This window comes from Nicotiana tabacum, chromosome 8 (genome assembly GCF_000715075.1).
Source record: "Nicotiana tabacum cultivar K326 chromosome 8, ASM71507v2, whole genome shotgun sequence".
Classification (NCBI taxonomy): domain Eukaryota; kingdom Viridiplantae; phylum Streptophyta; class Magnoliopsida; order Solanales; family Solanaceae; genus Nicotiana; species Nicotiana tabacum.
The window spans coordinates 157,987,346-158,009,928 of NC_134087.1; the positions used below are offsets into that span (position 1 = coordinate 157,987,346).

Consider the following 22,583-nt stretch of genomic DNA (forward strand, 5'->3'; position numbering starts at 1 on the left):
TTGTTCCTCCTGGTAGTAATAAATTGGCTCTTCCAGAACCTTCAATTAATCTTGTACTACCGGATATTGTATTAACATTCGCTTCTTTCATTACCATATAAGAGAAATATCTCTTATCTTTTAAAATAGTGTATGTTGTAGCACTATCCAAAAGACATATATCATCTTTATTAATCTTGAGTCCAATTGGAGACTGGGGAATTTTCATATTCTTCATAAAAAAAAGACAAATAATACATCATAAGAAATGTGAAAGACAAGCAGGAAAACAACGTTAAGAAATACATTAGGAATGTAGAAACTAGCAACACGTGATGCATTAGGAAAATACACTAAAGAAAAATAAACTAGTTGCAAACATAAAAATAAGAACTTTTATAGCTTCATTCCCCAGTAAGATGATTAGTTCTTCAGTCAATATCTTCAAAGAAGTCTCCAACTTCAAAATGAGTAATATTTGTTAGGCCTTCAAAATCATCATCTTTATATGCAAGATGTACCTTAGTCATATTTGTTTGAGGGACCTGATTCATCATCATTATTTTGAAAGGTCAAGTATGTCACCACATTATTTTCTTTTTTCTTGAGGGAAGCTTGATAAAGTTTGACAAAATGTTCTGGCGTACGACAAATGCGTGCCCAATGACCTCTCATACCACATCAGTGGCACATACTAGCTTTACTTTTTGAATGATTAATTTGAGAACTCTTATTGTTCTCCAATTTATTTCCACCATAATGACGATAATTGTTTCTCCCCCCGCCACGTCCACGTTTACGACCATGTCCATGACCAAGGTAATTATTTTGTTTTCTTTCAAACTTATCATATGCTGCTATAGCATTCACTTCCCGAAATGGAGCAGACCCAGTGGGACGGGCTTCATGATTTTCAATTAATAGAGTATTATTCTGCTCTGCCACAAGTAGGCATGTGATTAACTCAGAATATTTCTTAAAACCTTTTTCACGGTATTGTTGTTGTAGCACCACATTTGAAGCGTGAAAAGTAGAAAATATTTTTTCCAATAAGTCCTCATCTGTGATAATGTCTCCACATAATTTTAATATAGAACTTACTATAAAGATAGCAGAATTATACTCACTTACGGTTTTAAAGTCTTGTAACCTTAAATGTATCCACTCATACCGAGCTTTCGGTAATACCGTAAGTTTTAGGTAGTCATACCGATCCTTCAAATTAATCCACAATTCAAGTGGATCTTTTACGATTAAATATTCAGTTTTTAACCCTTCATCTAGATGATGACGAAGGAAAATCATGGCCTTCGTTTTATCCTGATTTGATGCTTCATTCCTTGTATAATAGTATTTCCAAGACCTTTAGCGTCAAGGTGAATTTCAGCATCAAGGACCCATGATAAATAGTTCCTCCCGGTGATGTCAAGTGCCACAAATTCAAGTTTTGATAAATTTGACATAATGAAAACTATCATAAAAGATAAATAAGTTAGATAAATAATTATAATAATAAACAATTAATGAAAACAAAACGATTAAGGTAAAAGAAATGAAAATAGAGCTATATCATGTTAACAATCTACTATTTCATTTTATTCTTGCCATAAAGTAGAAATTATATACTTGTTTCATTTCACTTTATATTTTTGATATATATATGTGTTAATAGAATTGATCGTGACTAACATTATTTATATGTTCCAATAAATATAAAGTAATTAAACTATAAAATTAATACTTGTCAATTCATTTCTCATAGTTCTTCAAAATACCTTAAAGATATGTTTTGATCCAGGGAGTCCATGAATATTATAAGTATGACATTAGTGCATAGCTAGTTTGATGACTTTGAGGTCCTCTAAGAGTTGAGCACGGAAAAAAATAGTTATTTTATCACTGCAATGCACTTAAACTATTTAAGATGCCCAAGCGCACAAGTAATCTGCAAACAGTGAACATATGATATGTACTGCCATAAATAAAATGATTATAATGATACACACCTTAATAAAATATGGCTCAACTTAGCGGGACTTAAGAATAAAATTAGAGTTTCGTGCTGATAACGTGTTATAAAATGAAAGCAATGCAGTAAGATGTAAATAAGAAGAGATAGAAAGAAGGGAGAAGTGTTTTCTTCTTTCACTTTGGTGTATCTTTCTATTGCAATTGCATGGCCTTTTATAGGCATAAAAAGTAAAGATGATGGACATAAAGTAGGAGATTTAATCTTTAAATTATTCACAATATAGGCATCCAATATAGCATCTAATGTACAAACTATTCATAACATTCTCAAGTATTTTTTACAACAACAGATATTTTAAAGTATTTTTTGGGATAAAACGACACGAAGAATGGGATGGAAGATATTTTATTGCTTATTTGGCTGCTGGAGAGAAGGTTATATTAGTCATTTTACTTTTAGATTTTAGTCTAGATCAACGGAGGGGAGAGACCAAAAAAGGAATAATCCTTATGTAGTAAACCTGCGGCTGCATGTAGTTTTCGTTATAACCTAACATTTTCCAGCACTTTAATTAGCAACTCTTTCACTTTTCCCTACTTCACTTCTTTTTTCCATCTCAAAATTGTTACTTCAACTAATTCAAGAAACAGCTGAATTTCATTTTCTTAATGGCAAACTCTGTGTTTCTCACCTTTAGCTTCATTCAATTCTGTCAATAAACCAGGTAAATTCCGGCTTCTATTTGTTCTTGTAATTTATTTATCCCTTTTTGCTTAATAGGTAGTTGTATTTTCTGTCAATTATGGTTTGTTAAATAAATGAAGCTGAGTTTTATTGTTTTAATGGATAAAGTTAGTTACTTTAATGTGACTAAAATTGTTATAAATGGGTAAAGTTCAGTAACTATTGTAGTGGTTAAACTTTAGTTACTTTACCTTTCATAACAATCTCGAAGGAAGCCTTGACGTAACTAGTAAAATTATTACCATGACAAGAGGTCACGGGTAAGCCGTGGAAACAGGCTCTTGCAGAAATACAGTCTAAGGTTCTATACAATAGACCCTTGTGGTCCGTCCTTCCCCGGACCACTATAGCTTAGTGCACCAGACTGCCCTTTTTCACCTTCTATAACAATCTAGTCACAAAAGTATATTTTGACACTTAAAAGAAGCTGAATTTTATTGTTATAGTGGTTAAAGTTCAAGTACATTAATGTGGCTAAACTGTTAATGGGATAAAGTTCAATAACTATTATAGTTGGTAATGTTTAGTTACTTCAACAGCACCGGCAACAACAACAAACTGAGTATAATCCCATAAGTGGGGTCTGGGGAGCATAGTGTGTACGCAGACCTTACCCTTACTTTGAAGGTAGAGAGGCTGTTTCTGATAGACTCCCGGCTCAAGGAAAGATGAAAAGAAAGCAGTAGCATGAAGGAGTAACAACAACAAGATAATAAGAAAAACGAGGCGATAGGAACACCATGTAGCGGTTACTTCAATGTAGTGAAAAACTTGTATTTACTGTTACAGTGGATAAATTTCAGTGACTTTACGCATAATTGTCACTCTTTGTGTTTGTTTATGGGTCTGCAAGTGTAGAATGCTAATGTGTTCGGTTGTAAAGGTTCAAATTTCTTTTTTGTGTGTAGTAATTGGGATATCTTATATTCTTGTCAGGTCTAAATCTGATTAATGGGAATTGCACCGGAGGAAAGATTCAATGGATCAAAGATGTTACCTACAGCTCCAAGAGTTGTGGAAGTGAAGGTAATTTTGGACCTCTATGTATTAGATAATTGTGAAAATTTGCAGTTAAATGTGCTCAATTGATATGCAATGGCTACATTTTTTGACTTTAATGTTTAGACACTAAGGCTAAGATCCAGTATGACTTTAGACATATATAACTCAGAGCGTGATGGCGGTACAGAGCTAGGTGGACTAAAGGGGGCTCATGGACTTATAGTCTTGACTTGAGAATGGAGAGGAGGGTTTTAAGAAGTTTGTGTGCTCATAGTCTTGGCTTGAGACGGGAGCAATGAATGTTCTTAAGAAGTTTTTGTGCTCAAACTGGTCCAGTATTGTGGTGACACTACTTGGCTAAGTAAACCGCCAAATAAACTTGTTCGTGGGAATTTGAAAACTATGTGGTCAGGGGCGCAGAGCTAGAACCCCGGGTATGGGTTCGGTCGAACCCGGTAGCATTTGCTCAAACACTTATTTGTGTTAAGAAAGGCGTTAAATATGTGCACAATACTAAATTAAGAACCATAAAGTTGCCGCCGGTCTAAAATTCAGAATCCATAAAGTTGACATCTTGGCTCTGCCTCTGTTAATGTGATGGCATCTGTTGAAGTTTGGCAAAATGCCAAAGTCCCACATTGGTTGGGAGTTAAGTTTGGGGGAAATTTTTCCCCTATAAAAGAAGGCCTAATGTTTAGGATTGAAACACACCTCTCATTTGCTTTCTCATCTGTTTAAGGCATTTGTATCTTCTCTCTTTAGTATTATTTCACTTGTATTTTTGGAGTGAAATAAAATATTGGTTGTGTCCGAGGAGTAGGCAAAATTAGCCGAACCTCGTAAATTCTGGTGTTCCCTTTATTGTTGCTTTATTGTCTTATTTATTATTTGGTGGCTGTCATAATTTTTGGTATAGTAGTTGTGACTTATTCACACTATATACATTTGGCTTCCGCAACAATTGGTATCAGAGCCAAGGTACTGTCTAAGTATGCTCTGTGGTTGCAGCATAGTCTGATCTTCCACATCAGAAAAGATTTATCTTGGTAACTGAGTCAAGGTTCTGTCTAAGTATGCTCTGTGGTTGCAGCTTAGTATGATCTTCCACACCAGAAAGGAAATAATCTTGATTTGTGTCGTCAGCTATTAAATAATATTTGTGTCAAAGATGGGAGACAATAAACAAGAAGAATCTACATCAAGTGTCAACAATACGTCATCATTGGCATCTTCGCTTATGACAAGAATTGTGTCAAATGCGAAATTTGCGGTCGAAATATTTGACGGGTCCGGACATTTTGGGATGTGGCAAGGCGAGGTTCTAGATGTCCTTTTTCAACAAGGGCTAGATCTGGCTATTGAAGAAAAGAAACCAGATGTTATTGGAGAAGAAGATTGGAGAATTATCAACCGTGTTGCTTGCGGTACCATTCGATCCTACCTTGCTAGAGAGCAGAAATATCCATACACAAAGGAAACTTCTGCAAGTAAATTATGGAAAGCACTGGAGGATAAATTTTTGAAGAAAAACAGTCAAAATAAATTGTACATGAAAAAGAGACTGTTTCACTTCACCTATGTTCCTGGTACCACGATGAATGAACATATCACCAGTTTCAATAAGTTGGTTACAGATTTGCAAAATATGGATACAACTTATGATGATGGTGACTTGGCCTTGATGTTGTTGGCGTCACTTCCTGATGAGTACGAGCACCTTGAAACTACTCTACTCCATGGAAATGACGAAGTTTCTCTCAGAGAAGTTTGTTCGGCTTTGTATAGCTATGAACAAAGAAAGCGAGAAAAACAGAAGGGCGGAGAAGGAGAAGCACTATTTGTGAGGGGTCGTCCTCAAAATCAAACGAGGACAAAGAAGGGAAGATCCAAGTCAAGATCCAGACCCAGCAAAGATGAATGTGCCTTTTGTCGAGAAAAAGGGCACTGGAAGAAAGACTGTCCGAAGTTGAAGAATAAGGCCAAACATAACAATGGAAAGGCCATTATGGATTCAATTGTAGCTGATTGTGATGATTCAGACTTCTCATTAGTTACAACAGAGTCATCAACATCATCAGACATATGGTTGATGGACTCGGCTTGTAGCTATCATATGTGTCCCAACAGGGACTGGTTCGTGGAATTTCAAGAAGGAGAATATGGAGTCGTCCACACAGCGGATAACAACCCTCTTACCTCATATGGCATTGGTTCAATACGATTAAGGAACCATGATGGAATGATCAGAACATTGATAGATGTTCGATATGTACCGGATTTGAAGAAGAATCTCATCTCTGTGGGAGCCCTAGAATCAAAAGGGTTCAAAATCATTGCAGAAAATGGAGTGATGAGAGTATGCTCCGGTGCACTAGTGGTAATGAAGGCTAATCGGAAGAATAATAATATGTACCGCTATCGTGGCAGTACAGTTATTGGGACAGCGACAGTGACATCCAGTGACGACAAAGAGGCAGAAGCAACCAAGCTATGGCACATGCGCTTGGGACATGCTGGAGGAAAATCCTTGAAAACTCTATCAGATCAAGGATTGTTAAAAGGAGTAAAGGCTTGCAACTTGGAGTTTTGTGAGCATTGTGTCAAAGGGAAACAGACAAGGGTTAAATTTGGTACAGCGATCCATAATACTAAAGGCATTTTGGATTATGTACACTCTGATGTTTGGGGTCCTTCCAAAACACCTTCATTGGGTGGGAAGCACTATTTTGTAACCTTTGTTGATGATTTTTCTCGAAGAGTGTGGGTGTATACAATGAAAAACAAAGATGAAGTGCTGGGAATTTTTCTCAAATGGAAGACGATGGTGGAGAATCAAACAGGCAGGAGGATCAAGTGTATTCGCACAGACAATGGAGGTGAATACAAAAATGATCATTTCAATAAGGTCTGTGAAAATGATGGCATCGTCCGACACTTCACTGTTAGACATACACCACAACAGAATGGAGTGGCAGAACGTATGAACCGGACCTTGCTGGAGAAGGTACGGTGTATGTTGTCCAATGCTGGCTTGGGCAAAGAATTTTGGGCTGAGGCAATTACATATGCATGCCACCTCATTAATCGTCTACCATCTGCTGCTATTGATGGCAAAACACCATTTGAAAAATGGTACGGAAAACCTGCTGTAGATTATAACTCTTTGCACGTGTTTGGCTCAACTACATATTATCATGTGACGGAGTCAAAATTGGATCCAAGGGCAAAGAAGGCTATTTTTATGGGAATTACTTCTGGAGTCAAAGGATATCGTTTATGGTGTCCTATGACAAAGAAAGTAATATTCAGCAGAGATGTTACCTTTGATGAATTTGCTATGGTAAATAAGGTAACAGAAGATACCAAACAAAATGAAGGTGCTTCTAAGCAGGTGGAGTTTGAGGGAAAATTTATTTTTCCTACACAAGAAGCAGAGGAGGAAACAAATGAAGATTACCCTCTGGAAGGAGAGCCAGTAGAGGAGATTCCAACTCAGGAATCTCAACAACAACTTGAATCAATAGCAACCAGCAGGCCAAAAAGAACAATAACGAAACCTGTTCGTCTCATAGAGACGGTTGCTTGTGCAACCTCAATTGTAGCTGATGATGTTCCTACTACTTATAAAGACGCTGTTCAAAGTTCAGAAGAAGATAAGTGGAGGATTGCCATGAATGATGAGATACAGTCCCTTCATCAGAATCATACATGGAGATTGGCCAATCTCCCGAAGGGAAAGAAAGCAATTGGGTGCAAATGGGTATTTGCAAAGAAGGAAGGATTTCCTAACCAAGTAGATGTTCGCCACAAAGCAAGATTGGTGGCCAAAGGATATGCTCAAAAGGAGGGAATTGATTACAATGAAGTGTTTTCTCCAGTTGTAAAACATTCCTCCATTAGAATTATGTTGGCTTTGGTAGCACAATTGGATTTGGAACTAGTTCAGATGGATGTAAAAACTGCGTTTTTACATGGAAACTTGGAGGAGGAAATCTACATGACTCAGCCAGAAGGATTCGAAGTTGCTGGAAAAGAAAATATGGCGTGCAAACTTGAAAAATCGTTGTACGGATTGAAACAATCTTCTAGACAATGGTACAAGCGATTTGACGAGTTTATGTTGCGGCAAGGGTACAAGAGAAGCAAATACGATCATTGTATGTATTTGCACAAGCTTAAAGATGGTTCCTTTGTATATCTTCTCCTATATGTTGATGATATGTTGATAGCTTCCAAGAATTCGGAAGAAATTGATAAGTTGAAGATTCAACTGAAGAAGGAGTTCGAGATGAAGGATTTGGGTGAGGCAAAGAAAATTCTTGGCATGGAGATAATTAGAGATAGACGTTCAAAGAAACTCTGTTTATCTCAAAAGGAATATTTGAAGAGAGTACTTCAACGTTTTGGCATAGATGACAAGACTAAGCCAGTTAGTACTCCACTTGCTTCCCATTTTAAGCTAAGTACTACTATGTCGCCAATGGATGAAGCTGAACGAGAGTATATGTCAAAGGTACCATACGCAAATGCTGTTGGTAGCTTGATGTATGCAATGGTTTGCACAAGGCCTGACATTTCACAAGCTGTTGGAGTTATTAGCAGATATATGCACAATCCAGGGAAGGAGCATTGGCAAGCTGTGAAGTGGATTCTACGGTATATTCATAATACTGTAGATGTCGGGTTAGTTTTTGAGCAGGAAGACAATCAGTTTGTAGTTGGATATTGTGACTCAGATTTTGCGGGTGATATGGACAAACGAAGATCAACTACTGGTTATGTGTTTACTTTTGCAAAGGCACCAGTTAGTTGGAAGTCTACTTTGCAGTCAACAGTTGCTTTGTCTACAACAGAGGCAGAGTACATGGCTATTACAGATGCTGTGAAAGAGGCAATTTGGCTTCAAGGATTGCTAAAGGAGCTTGGTGTTGAACAAAAAGGTATCACAATTTTTTGTGATAGTCAAAGTGCTATTCAATTAGCGAAGAACCAAGTTTATCATGCAAGGACGAAGCACATTGATGTTCGGTATCATTTCGTACGAGAAATCATAGAAGAAGGTGGAGTCACGGTGAAGAAAATTCATACTACAGAGAATCCTGCTGATATGCTGACAAAGGTGGTGACTGCGGTCAAGTTTCAACATTGTTTGGATTTGATCAACATTGTTGAACACTGAAGATTGAAGATGAAGACACAACCAAAATTTGTTATTGAGAGAGAATTGAAAATGTGGAATTTTGCCAAGGTGGAGATTTGTTGAAGTTTGGCAAAATGCCAAAGTCCCACATTGGTTGGGAGTTAAGTTTGGGGGGATTTTTCCCCTATAAAAGAAGGCCTAATGTTTAGGATTGAAACACACCTCTCATTTGCTTTCTCATCTGTTTAAGGCATTTGTATCTTCTCTCTTTAGTATTATTTCACTTGTATTTTTGGAGTGAAATAAAATATTAGTTGTGTCCGAGGAGTAGGCAAAATTAGCCGAACCTCGTAAATTATGGTGTTCCCTTTATTGTTGCTTTATTGTCTTATTTATTATTTGGTGGCTGTCATAATTTTTGGTATAGTAGTTGTGACTTATTCACACTATATACATTTGGCTTCCGCAACAGCATCAGCATTATACCAATTATCTCTCTATTTATATGAACGGCGTCAGGCGGCATAATTTCATTCCTGATGGGATCAGTAACCTTTTTCTCGCTTTCTTTTTTCGTCTCTCATTTGTAAATGTGAAACTCCTAGGCTTAATGCTAGCTGTAGTTCTATTGAAACTTTGGTTTTCTCCTAGAATTTTTCTTTCACCTCTTTTTGTGATCCAACTCTAAATCATCTTTGCTTCTATTTCCTTGAGTTGGCTGAATTATGCCAGAGCTTTGACATTATTCTCTATTTTCCAGGCCACTGACACTGACAAAGACACGAAAGTAAGGAGCATTGTCTGTCAAAATTGTGATGGAAATGGTAAGTGGATTGCTTGTAAACTTTCTTTCGCGTCATTGATGTTAAGGCTCAGTGTTTCTCTCGGCAAACACTCTCATACTGTTTTGAGTCTCAAGTGACTAATATTGCTTAATACTGTAATTTTGCCTTTCTATTTATTCAATGGTTATCGAATTGTGGCAATGGAGAGCATTGTAACGGAAGCAGTACTTTCGTGAGAAATCTTGTACTCCTAGATTTTAGTACGAGAGCTATTATATCTTTTATCAATATAATGTTTGCTTTACCTCTACTTGAGATTTCGTTTCTTAAAACAATATTTGCTTCAATTAGTAATTTGACTCTTGATGTTGAGTGCTCGACGGAAAACACCTTTGTTACGAACTTCCCTCAAATTATTAATCAAAGTTTTGTCTGAGAATTACAGCGTACTGGATTCAAAAACCTTTTTTGTTACTGCTGCAGCCTTAGTGGTACCTTGCCGTGTTACATGCTAAAATTTGCCTTTATGGGATTATTTCAGAAATAGATATATACGTATTGATTACAGAGGCCTCAAATAATACGTTTCAACTTGGATTTAGTTCAGAACGTTCTGCTTCTTATACGCCATATTGCTCTCAGGTGCAGTGTCGTGCTCACAATGCAAAGGCACAGGGGTTAACTCTGTAGATCATTTCAATGGACGGTTCAAAGCTGGTGGATTATGTTGGTTGTGCAGGTACTTGTACTATCATCTTTTTGTTTTGATAATATGGTTTCATATTGTAATTTTGTTCTTAAGCAAGTCGATAAAAATGCTGCAACGCCGTCTGATTTATCATATCCTTCATGTTTTCACTTTTTTTCTTTAGAGGTAAAAAAGATATGTTATGTGGTGACTGCAATGGTGCTGGATTTCTTGGTGGATTTATGAGTACGTTCGATGAGTAGACTTCATATGCACTATTCTCGGGTAGGTTCAGAGGCAGATACAGAATATACACTTTGATGGGTTCAATCTTTAATAATTTTGCATTGAACTCATTGTATCTTTGAGATTATGAATTCAGAATTTAATATTTATTGAAATTTCAGTTATTTTTCACATATATGATCGTGCTCCTTGTCAAAAATACTAGATTTTAGTTCAATCCATAAAAGTTATGATCCATCCACCCCTAGATAGGTTGTCACCATTGATCCCAAGAGAAGCAGAAAGAAGTATTTGATAAACAGATTGTATTATCATTTTCCTATTCTAGTTTCACATGTTCAAGATTTCTGGAGCTTTATATTCAGAGGCGGATTTAGGATTTGAACTCTATAGATTAAACCTCTGATGTTCTTAGCATTGAACTTATTGTATTTTTAAAGTTATGGGTTCATATAGTAGTTTTTATAGTTTTGGTTAACTTTTACACTTAAATTTATGTTCCACGTCAAAAGTACTGAGTTCAGTTGAACCCGACACTCCCATGATGCATTCACCCATGTTGATATTGTAGAAGCTTCTTTCTGAACTAAGTGAAAAAAGCTTTGCGTTAAGAATTTTTTGTTATATGACAAAGGACCTACACTTTGTCCAGCCTATTTGCTAATGCCAGCATTTTAAGCAAGTTAGTGATTTTACAGAGGTGCATGTTCTTTTGGGACAATAAGCTTGTGAAGATGCAAGATTATTCCCACCCCCTCTTGCTATCGTCGTAGCGCCTAGTGTGGTCAGCACCAATCGTGTTCGGGGTAATGAAGTTAGCCTCTTAGTAGGAAAATATCTAGATTGGTGGCGCCTAGTGTGGTTAGTACTAATCGTGTTCGGGCAATGAAGTTGAACTCTTAGTTGGAAAATATCCGGATAATTGGATATTACCAATCGTGTTCGGGCAATGAAGTTGAACTCTTAGTTGGAAAATATCCGGATAATTGGATATTGCTAGCTAAAAATAAAGATTTTTTATAGTGTTCAGAGAAAATTAAAGCTTTACCAACTAAATTGCGACTCTGAATTTTCAACCTAAAGCATTTCTTTAACTCGGCGAAAAAGTTTAGAAATAACCAGATTTACAAATGGTAATTGAAATATAGTCACAATTTTAAAAATCCGAAAAAGTTGCAGCATAATATGAATATGTTGGAATTCCAATATTTTACATATGAGATTCCAATATAGGGTGTCTTTGGTATAACAGAAAATGTTTTCCAAGAAAATATTTTCTCGGAAAAAAGTAGTAATCTTATTCATTTTCCGGTGTTTGGTACGCAAATTAAGGAAAATGGCTTCTCAAGAGTATTCATAAATAATTTAGATATAATAAACAAGAAGCCATAAACTTTCAAACCAACAAGGTATCCTGTATTTAACACTCATAAAGGCAGCCTGATGCACAATGTATCATGTATTTACGCAGTCTAGGAAAGACCGTACCTCAAGGGGTGTGATGTAAATAACCTATCCTAATAAAAACACTAATGGCTGCTTCCACCACTCAAACCCCGTGACCTAGAAGTCACGCGGAGACAATTTTACCGTTGCACCAAGGTTTCCTTCTTTATGTTAACACTCATGTGGCCTAATATTGTATATCCTTAATTGAAGTTGTCACCCATTTTATAAAGTTAAGTCTTTCTTTTTTATATAGAATTACTTGGTGATAACTGATAACATGCCAACCTGGTTTATAAAATACTAACACCCATGTGGCTCATAAATATTATATTTCTTAATTGAAGTTGTCATCCCATTTAACAAAGTCAAGTCTTTCTTTCCTTATATAAAATTTACTTGATGGTAACATGAACGTAGACACGATTTTAGCAACTCAGAGGTATGCCATCTTCTTTGTTATCTCACATCTTTCTTTGATTTATTAATCTCCAATCCTCATAGATCAGCTAATGTGAATGTGCTATATAATCAGACCATGTATATGTTTTGAGAAATCTATTAGATATCTATAAATATTTGACTTTGAACTGACCTATTATTATATATTAATTTAAGGCCGATGTGAGAATCCATAAATTTCAACTTGTGGATCTGCCTTTACTTATAACCATCATGGCTTATAATATATTATGCCCATTTGGTATAATATTATATTCCCTAATTGAAGTTGTCATGAAATTCACATAAAGTCAACTCTTTTGTTCTTTATATAGAATTCACTTGGTAACTTGGTTGCCTAAATCATTGCAGCCCTTTAGAGGTACGCTATTCTCCTTTGTTTTCTCAATTCCTTGTTCTCTTGATTTTATGTTGGTTACACACTATATTTTTAGTGTGCTTACCCATTTGTTTGTTGATATTCATTATATTAATTGTGTATATTTGTTGAAGTGATTTTGCTGCTTCCCAACTCTCCTGTATTGCTGATCTGCCATTGAAAGGTTAGTTGCCCTTAATTACTCTTGTTTAATGTTTTGTCTCCTTGCGCTATATATCATATATATAGTACAAGTTCAATGCTTAAATGGTCGTTAAAAGGGCCGTCCTGCACTAAGCTCCCGCTATGCTTAGGGTCCGGGGAAGGACCGTACAACCAGGGTCTCTTGTATGCAGTCTTATTTTGTATCCTTGCTAGAGGCTGTTTCCACAGCTAGAACTCATGATCTCCTGGTCAAATAGTAGCAACTTTTCCAGTCCCTTTTGGAAATGCATAAACATAGAGGCCCTAAAGGTTATATCAAGATGTTAACGGGAAATAAAAGCGGGAAAATAATAGATTTGTGATTTGAGACTGTTATAGAGTTTCTGTTGCTCGTCTATTATAATATTGTTATGGTTTTATTTGCAATGTATTTGTTTCTTTTAATCTATTGACAAAAGTTCCTAAAAATTAGTAATAATACATCAACATTTGCAATTCACTTCTGAAACAAAAACAAATCATTATTGGAATATAACATAAGCTAGCATCTTACTAATATTTCAACGTGGAATCTATTGCTTAATTTCTATCAGTGTTATTAAAGGCGAGCTTAAAGCGCGCTTAAGCCCTGAACAACAACAACATACCCAGTCTGATCCTACACCGTGGGGTCTGGGGAGGGTAGTGCGTACAGAGACTTACCCTTATTTTGTGTGGATAGAGAAACTGTTTCCAATGGACTCTTGGCTGAGGAAAGCATAGCGTTTGAGCCCTGAAGCGAGGCTCAAAACATGTTGAGCGCTTCGCCCTTAGCGGGCACTTCAATGTTGTCATCAAGGCTCTAAGACATACTTTTCTTTGCAAATGAGTGTAATCCTGAAGATGCGACACTAAACAATTGATATTTCACTTTACCGTAATTAATTCTCTTCAATTTATTTGTCCATATATAAGACATTCATGCTTATACATATTAGTCTTGGACTACACATACATATGTGTAGTTTTTCTCCATTTGCACCTTTCTTCATTAAAGCCCCTGTTTTATTTGCGCTTAAAGCCCCAATAGACCTTAAATCTTTTTTGCGCTTTTCATCTTTGAAAACACTGATTTCTATTTGGAGATTTAATTTGGCCTGAAGTTTCGCATATAGTTCCATTTCTGAATATTACTAATTGAAAGTGCCCCTAAAGAGAACTTAGGGTGCATTATGTGGCATAAATTTTTTAATATTATGTCGATATTAATACTATATTTGTTATCGATGTACTTTAGAAAGTTTTTCATCACAAAGAATAGTAAAAACTAGAGAAAATTTCATGGGTTACTATTAAAGTCATACTCATATTGCACAAAAATTTGTAAAATTTACTGATTTGAGAAACTTGAACTCCAACAATGGAGGTTTTCTAATTTCTTAGGTGTTCACCTTACGTTTTCAGCAATGAAATGTACCTCAAAATATCAGTAAACCCAACAAAACTCGTAAATCCAATAGCTACTTTAACCATGAATTTCGATCCACTCTTCTAATCCAGCAATAAAGATTTTAATAATGAAGCTTCGGTGTTCTTCGAGTTCGAAGATCCAACTCAAATTTTCAAATTAGAAACGAGTCTCTAATATTGGGCCAAGGAATGAAAAAAATCAAGTTAGCCAAACCGAATAAGAACAGGCAGGAGCGGATGCATCTTAGGAATACTGGATTCATCCGAACCCAGTACTTTCGACACAGGACACAAGTTTATGTATAAAAATCCAGTAAAGTTATAACCCAGTACTTTAAAAATTTAATAGGTTCATTACTAAAAATCTGAAAGGTTGAACGCATAGAGTTTAAATTCTGGATCCGTTTCTTAGAACATGGGCGTATCTACGGGGATGAAAGCAGGTTCACGTGCACCCATGCTCTCCTCCTTGAACCATGCATAGATGTTATATTACTTTAAAATAATACAAATATATGTGTGTGCACCTAAGTTCTTGAGAGTCATATGGTGCAATGGTTAATGGGTGCACCAAGTGCGGTCAAGGATTTAATTTTCTTGTCCATCTTGCTTTTTGATTAAGAACTTGGTTCTTTGTTTTTCTTTCTTTATTTGGTTTATTTTTTAAAATCCCCAAGTCTATCTTTGTTCTTCTTATGTAATAATAAAATTTTATATAATTAAACGACATGTCTTATATTAAAACTAGTAGTAATTGAGGATGTAATATAGAGCAATTAACAGGTTCGACTAACAAATTTTCGACATGGAGTATAGATGTATTTTGGAAAAATCATGAAAATGTCTAAAAATTGTAAATTTATAATTTCAATAGTGTAATGGTTTCCGTAAGCCAAAGGTTGAATATCAAATTTAAATTTAAATCCGTTTATTTATAATAGTGTATCCATCCTCTTAAAATCCTGGATCCGCCTCTGGATAAGAAGATAAAATATAGGCCTGAATTGGTAGGAATATTGTTCCATCTGATAGAGAGAGTAATTTTTTCTAAAAGCTATATTTGCGATTGACTAGAGATATTCCGTCCTTTTTATTTTAAATTTAAAACTTGCTGCTGTTTAGACTTTTTCCTTTTGCCGTTTCCAGAATATTATTACCATTTCCCACTAAAGAGCGGCAACAGAATAATTTTTGAAATGCCCTAAAGCAATATGGAATAAATCAATAATTGAAACCTTTTATATTGTGAAAAATAAAACCTTCACGATAAACAATATTATCGTGATACATACCTTTTCCATATTTTGACTAAGAAGTTTGAAAACATTTAACTGATCATCTTAGTCTATATATACTATGACTTATACAACTTTCAGGATTTCAAATTCATTTAGCTAATCCAACTTCAATTTTTAATGTGATGGTTCTTCTAACAAACAAAGTCAACCGTTCTGTAATTGTATAGGAAAAATTCGGAACTCATATGTGGCCCAATCACTACGGTATTCAAACATTAAAGTTGATTTAGCCAAGCATAGAACACTATTGAAGTAAAGATCCATGTAGATGATATATACCTAAGTAGAAATTAAAGATTTGTCATTATTGTACTTACATTTAATCTGATATTTCCTAGGAGTTGTGGTGTTACTTTTCGAGGTAAGTGTGAGCTTTATGATATCTCTAGTTATAAGCCTTTAGTTTGCCTTAATATACAACTTATTTACCTGTATTCCAATAAAAATGTTTCAAATAGAGCAGAATGAATACGGAGGATTCATATAGCCGATTCAAGCAGTTTGGGATTGCGACATATATAGTTGATTGATCGATTTTGTTTTTTTTAAAGAAAAGTAGAGAATTTCATGTTCAAAGTATTACAGAATCACAGCATTTAATTTTCTGTGAAACAGTACAAAAGTATTTAAAAAATTGAGCGGTGAAGGAAAACAACAACAACAACAACCCAGTATAATCCCACTTAGTGGGGTCTGGGGAGGGTAGTGTGTGCGCAGACCTTACCCCTACCCTGGGGTAGAGAAGCTGTTTCCAAATAGATCCCGGCATTCTTCCCTCCAAGAACTTCCCACATTGCTCTTGGGGAGACGCGAACTCACAATAAAAAAAGTTGGAATAGGATACATATAGTTATAAGAGATTTCACAAATGAAAATATAGTTTGCATGTATACTAATGACCAGTAAATATAGGTATTAGGTACTTCCAAAGGTTATTACTCTATTTACATAAAAACTTACCCCACACAGGGTATTTACACCAAACCAATAGATGCATGGCAAATTGCACATACCCTTCTCCAGGTTTAGAGAGTAAAGTCTAAAGATTATATACCGCTGTACCGCAAAAGTGTAAACTCGTGTGTAGTAACATACGTGACCTGAACATCAAAATAAATAAGACACGATGTCCATAAAAGCTATAAATATTATAGTATTAATTATACAAGTCTAGATCAGTACGCAAAGGAAATTGAGAACTTGAGATAAGTGAAGCCTGAAATTTATCTGATCTGCTGTTTTTGCCTCCCTATTGCAAATATCATGTTATGTGTAACGCCACTTGCTTCTTGCAACATGCAGCTTTCAGGTCATAATCTCATAGGACACAGATACAGTAGATATGGCTTATGCTAGTATTGTTTCTCTTATGAGAACGATAAAACTGTTCTTGACGTCGAAATCACCAATACAATCTCTAATTCGTGATCACAAAGAAGAAATCCTCACTCTTCATGAAAAAGTTAGTTCCCTGGAAGTTTTCCTCAAAAACTCTGAGAGAAGCAATGTGTCTGAGGAAATGACAGATTTGGAAGCACGGATAAAAGAAGTTGCAAATGCAGTTGAATACACAATTCAGCTGAGACTAACAGAAGCTGCAATGGCAAATGATGAAATGCAGAAAGTAACGGCACACGAGATGTTTTGTGATAGCTTGCAACAAGTAGCTGAGGACATTAGTCATCTCCAGAAAGAGTCCATGAAGATTCAACACAAAGGCAAACAAGCATCAAAAGAAATCTTTGGTTCGAGGTTCGAGTTCAGCAAAAGATGTTTTGAATGTTAAGAAGAATATGGTGGGACGTGATGATCAAAGGAAAAGGTTGTTAGAAGATCTGACAAGACGTTCCTCTGGTGAACTGAAAGTCATCCCGATCTTGGGGATGGGGGGCATTGGTAAAACAACTTTAGCAAAAGAAGTTTATAATGACGTATCCATTCGATCTCATTTTGATGTTCGTGCCTGGGCTACTGTATCTAGCCATCACAATGTAAAAGAAATCTTGCTAAGCCTTCTCCGTTCTAGAATGGGTGACACATTTTACATGGAAGATGAGGCAGAGCTAGCAGATATGCTACAAAAGAGTTTAAAAAGCAGGAGATATTTAATTGTCATGGATGACATGTGGAGCAGTAAAGCATGGGATGACGTGAGACAATGCTTTCCAAGTGAAAACAATGAGAGCAGAGTATTGTTGACTACCCGTGACACTGATGTAGCTTGTTATGCTGGTACAGAGAATTTTTCTTTACAGATGAGTTTCATGGATCCATATGAGAGTTGGAACCTTTTCAAAAGTGCGGCGTTTGCAAATGAAGAATTGCCATCTGAATATGAGATTATTGGGAAGCAAATTGTCGACAAATGCCAAGGGTTACCGCTAACCATTGTTGTGGTTGCTGGGCTTCTATCCAAATCTGAAAGGACAATAGAAGATTGGGAAAATGTTGCTCAAGATGTCATGTCGTTTGTCACAAATGATCCTGATAAACAATGTTTACATGTGCTTGGGTTGAGTTACAATCACTTGACCAGTAACCTAAAAGCATGCCTTCTGTATTTTGGAGCTTTTCCAGAAGACAGAGAGATTTCGGTGAAGACGTTGGTGAGATTATGGCTAGCTGAGGGGTTTTTGAAGTTGGAAAAAGACTTTGAAGGGGAGGCTGAGAAGTGTTTAAAAGATCTTGTCGACAGATGTCTAATTCTTGCCTGTGAGAAAAAATGGGATGAAACAGAAATTAAATCATGTAAGGTTCATGATCTAATATATGAGCTATGCTTGAGAGAAGCTCAAAGCCAAAATTTTATCATGAATGATATTGTATTTCATTACCTCGATTTGGATGAAAATGATGGTTCGGATGAAATAGCTCAAAGTCACGACATTGTACTTGAACTTGATGATGAACCAAATCCTGTTCCTCCAAAATATCGTCATCTTAGCAGGCATAAAATAGGGCCCTGTAAACGATGGACTGAACATGATGATATTCACTGTGGTTACTATAGGGCCCTTCTTACCCCTGAACTTCATCATTTGATAAGGGGGCAGAGAGATGATGATGTTGATGATAGCAATTATTTCTTGAAACGAATTCGTTCTATTATCTCTCTTTCCAATTATTGTCCTTTACCAAGTTTTACTCTGGAATCAGAGATTATTCATTTCAAATTACTCAGAACCTTGGACTTGAGTCCCATAGAGGTGGAGTCTTTCCCTTCACAAATACTATGCCTCATTTGGTTGAGGTACCTAGCGTTGTCCGGGCGTTTCATTGACATACCTCCAGAAATTTGCAGGTTATGGAATCTGCACACACTCATATTTGAAGGGTCTAGTTCGGAATGTATAGTGTTTCCGGAGCAAATTTGGGAACTAATGCAATTAAGGCATCTCAAACTGAATGCATTTTATTTACCAAATCCTCCAAGTGTATCTGCTGAGGAAGAGGGGACGCACTTGGCCCTTTCAAACGTACAAACTATTTATTTGTTGTCTGCATTTAGTTGCACAAAGGAGGTTATTTCAGGGATTGAAAATGTTAAAAAGTTAGGAATTTATGGAGATAAAGATGACTTCGAAGATTCTAGACTTTTCGACAATCTTGTCCATCTTCATCAACTTGAAAATTTGAGGTTTGATTTTCATAGCACGTGGAAGTTTGGAGAAGCGACTATTCCAAGTGCAGAAGCTTTTCCAGCAACGCTCAAGAAGTTAGAGTTGAATGGAACTTGTCTAAGGTGGGAGGACATAAACATTATAAGTGAATTGCCTAACCTTGAGGTGCTAAAAGTGCTAAGTGTTATGAAGGACAATGAATGGTATACAGTTGCTGGGGGTTTTACTCAGTTGAAGCTTTTGCTAATTGATTGGACACGTCTCAACTACTGGAAAGCCACGGATGACAATTTCCCTGCCCTTGAATGCCTTGTGCTTAGATCTTGCTTTAATTTGGAAGAGATACCCATTGAGTTTGCAGACATCAGCTCACTACAACGAATTGTGTTATGCAACTGTAAGCCCAAACTCGAGGCTTCTGCTGCACAAATTCAACAAGAACAAGAAGATAACGGAAACAAACCCGTGGATATTCGTATCCTAAATCCATCCAGGTATGTTGTTGTATATTCTTGATTAATATTGTAACATTTGGATAACTGGATGCTTTGATTACGTGAATCAAATTATTTTCGGAATAGGTAATAAAAAATGAGTAATAAAATAGTAATTGTAAAGAATAAATATTTTCAAGGCTTGTATATATTGTAGTCGAATAATTCATTATTGCCTTGGAGGTTTCACTAAATTTTTGAAAAAACTTAAGTAGTTTATCTATATTAATTAATATATTATATTAAAAGCACCAAAGGCCCTAAGCAAAATGTCTTTCACCTTTTTACCTTTTAAAACTTATTTTACGTTGGACAAAATTGTAAATTTAATTATTTTCCTCGTATTTATGACTAGAAACTCAATTGAAATTTTGATTTTTATCGATTAATATACTACCTTATATAAATTATTTTCTTATTTGAATAAAACTATAAATGTAGACTGTAAATGATTAGTCTCATTTCAAAAGACTTGAACATGTGTTTATATGTCGAAGAGTACTTTCAATTTTAACCCAACCGATATTAACATGGCTGCAATTAGTTCTAATTTTTTTTATAATAGGAAATTTTTCAAAATTTTAAGCCAACCGGTGCTAATTACTTGATTTCAATTTTCTAAATTTCTTTAAAATCTGAAATATTAAGGAGCCTAGCAAGTGAAAAAAAATATTAACCAAACATTCTTTGAAAACTATAATATATTCGTGTTACCTTTGAACTACAGTACATTTTCATATTATATTTGAATTATTTTCCTACTCAAACAATATCTTATATTGATCATCAAATTTTTATATAATATTTTAAACTACATTCACTATTATTAAAGCACGAAGCACCTACGCAAAATGTTGATCATGCATCTTTTATACCTTTTAATAATAAATCGCACATATATATATATATATATAATAATCAAAACAATAATTATGTCTGTGCGATTTATTATATTTGGATGATGTAAAATAACTATAACTCCTTCCCTAAAAGATATATATCTTTGTCAAGGAAAGGATATGTCATATGTGTTACCTGTTAGGTAGCTATAATCAAGGCTAACTTAGGAGAAGCCGTAAGTATGACTGTTATCAAGGCTATAGGCAGCTACCTAACCTATGTATCTCTACATTATATCAAGGTATGAAAGTTCCTGTTGTTGAGACGCTACTCGGCGGTTGAGGCATTGTTGGTTTGAGAAGGCTGTTTTGGTGAGCCCCATTTCTCATATGTGGGTGCTATATTTGGAGTTTCTTTTGCTTAATCATGTTGTTTTGAACTTTAGAGTTACTCCATGGACTCCTTTGGGTTGTAATAGTAATTAATACTATGGTTTGTTTCGGCTATATATATTGGGGTCATATCCAAAACTTTGTGCTTCATCTATGGTTTATTGATATTATAAATTTGATGTTGGTACATATAACTAATGGGTAACTCTTGATGCATGTTGTTACGTGAAGTTTAGCTGAGACTTTAAATTACGGATAGTCTTACAGGGAACGTTTCATCTGATTTTTCATTTGATACTAGTAGTGATTGCTTGAGGCTGTCTAAAATGTTATAGTTCGCCTGAGGCTGAATACATATGCATTCCCTCAAACTTGACCATTTTTTTCATTTGGACACCTAAACTGAAGGTTGTACCTATTAGGCACCGGAACTCCAGTTCTACTTTGTCTATTGAACACATATTGCTGATATGGCATAACATGTGTATTACACTCTCCTGTAAGAGAGTGAAAACCCCCAATCTTTCTTTTATAGCAGTAATATATTTTTTCACTTTTGTCTCCTTCAACCTCAATGTGCCACCACCATTCTCACCTTCTTCACTACCATCTTGACCACCTTGACAGTAAAATTAACATTTTAATTAGTTTTGTAATCAAATATTTTTATTTTTGGTCAAACTATTTTCTTTTGTTTGTTCCGCGAAGGGAGATAATTGGTGGCTCAGTTCCACGGCTAATGATGACAACTGTAGCAGCTATACTGGATACCCACCAAGGAAGAAGGGAGCCAATTAGCTTAATATAAATTTTGGTCTCTTCTTGTTCTTCCAATTATGTTATTCAACAGAAGATTTTATGAAAAGAACTTTTTTCTTTCCATTTGTTAGCTGTTGCTTTTTCTCATAAGCCACTCGTTTTCTTCTTATATCAACTTCTACTTTGAAGTCGTCGCCATTAAAGCGTTCAAGAACACCAGTTGGCCATATCCCATGAGAACTCGTTATAGCTTCTCACGGAAAAGAAATATTCAAGAGTCTCCAGTATTATTCTATATAAACCCCTTTTACATTCCTCTCTTCATTTATTTACAACCACCATGGTGACAATAATGAGGCTCTTATAAATAAAGAATAAATTACTGTTTTTATTTTTGGCTTTATGGTGTGCTTGACTCTATTGATTTCTTAGTACTACAAGCAATTCGTAAAAGCTTGAATGATTTTACATCCGACCCCTGCAATTTTGTCGGAGTTTATAAGGCGATGGCACTGCATCTGGGATCACCAGGTTTAACTGGAAGACTGGATGCTATATTTAACAAGGCGGCATGGTATTTTTATGTGTGCAATGGGGGATTTTGTGAAGAGTCAAAAGAGGGAGGTGGAAGAAAAGGGTTTTTTTTTTCTCCTTACTGATATGTCATTTTGTTATTTGTCACATGGCCACATCAGCAGCATTTGGCCGTCACGCATGAATTAGTTTTGCTCGTTGTAAAAATTG

At 35.6% G+C, this 22,583-nt stretch overlaps 1 protein-coding gene and 1 pseudogene across 1 annotated transcript; both read left to right on the plus strand.

Annotated features, from left to right (window-relative positions):
* The first annotated feature begins 2,457 nt into the window (after positions 1–2,457).
* Positions 2,458–10,731, plus strand: LOC142162842 (protein BUNDLE SHEATH DEFECTIVE 2, chloroplastic-like). Its single transcript, XM_075219819.1, has 5 exons — positions 2,458–2,675; positions 3,632–3,721; positions 9,598–9,661; positions 10,265–10,361; positions 10,495–10,731. Exons 2-5 carry the CDS (start codon positions 3,647–3,649, stop codon positions 10,571–10,573), a joined length of 315 nt encoding a protein of 104 aa, XP_075075920.1. The 5' UTR covers positions 2,458–2,675; positions 3,632–3,646; the 3' UTR covers positions 10,574–10,731.
* A 1,938-nt stretch (positions 10,732–12,669) lies between these two features.
* Positions 12,670–21,230, plus strand: LOC107828799 (putative late blight resistance protein homolog R1B-17; annotated as a pseudogene).
* The last annotated feature ends 1,353 nt before the right edge of the window (positions 21,231–22,583 follow it).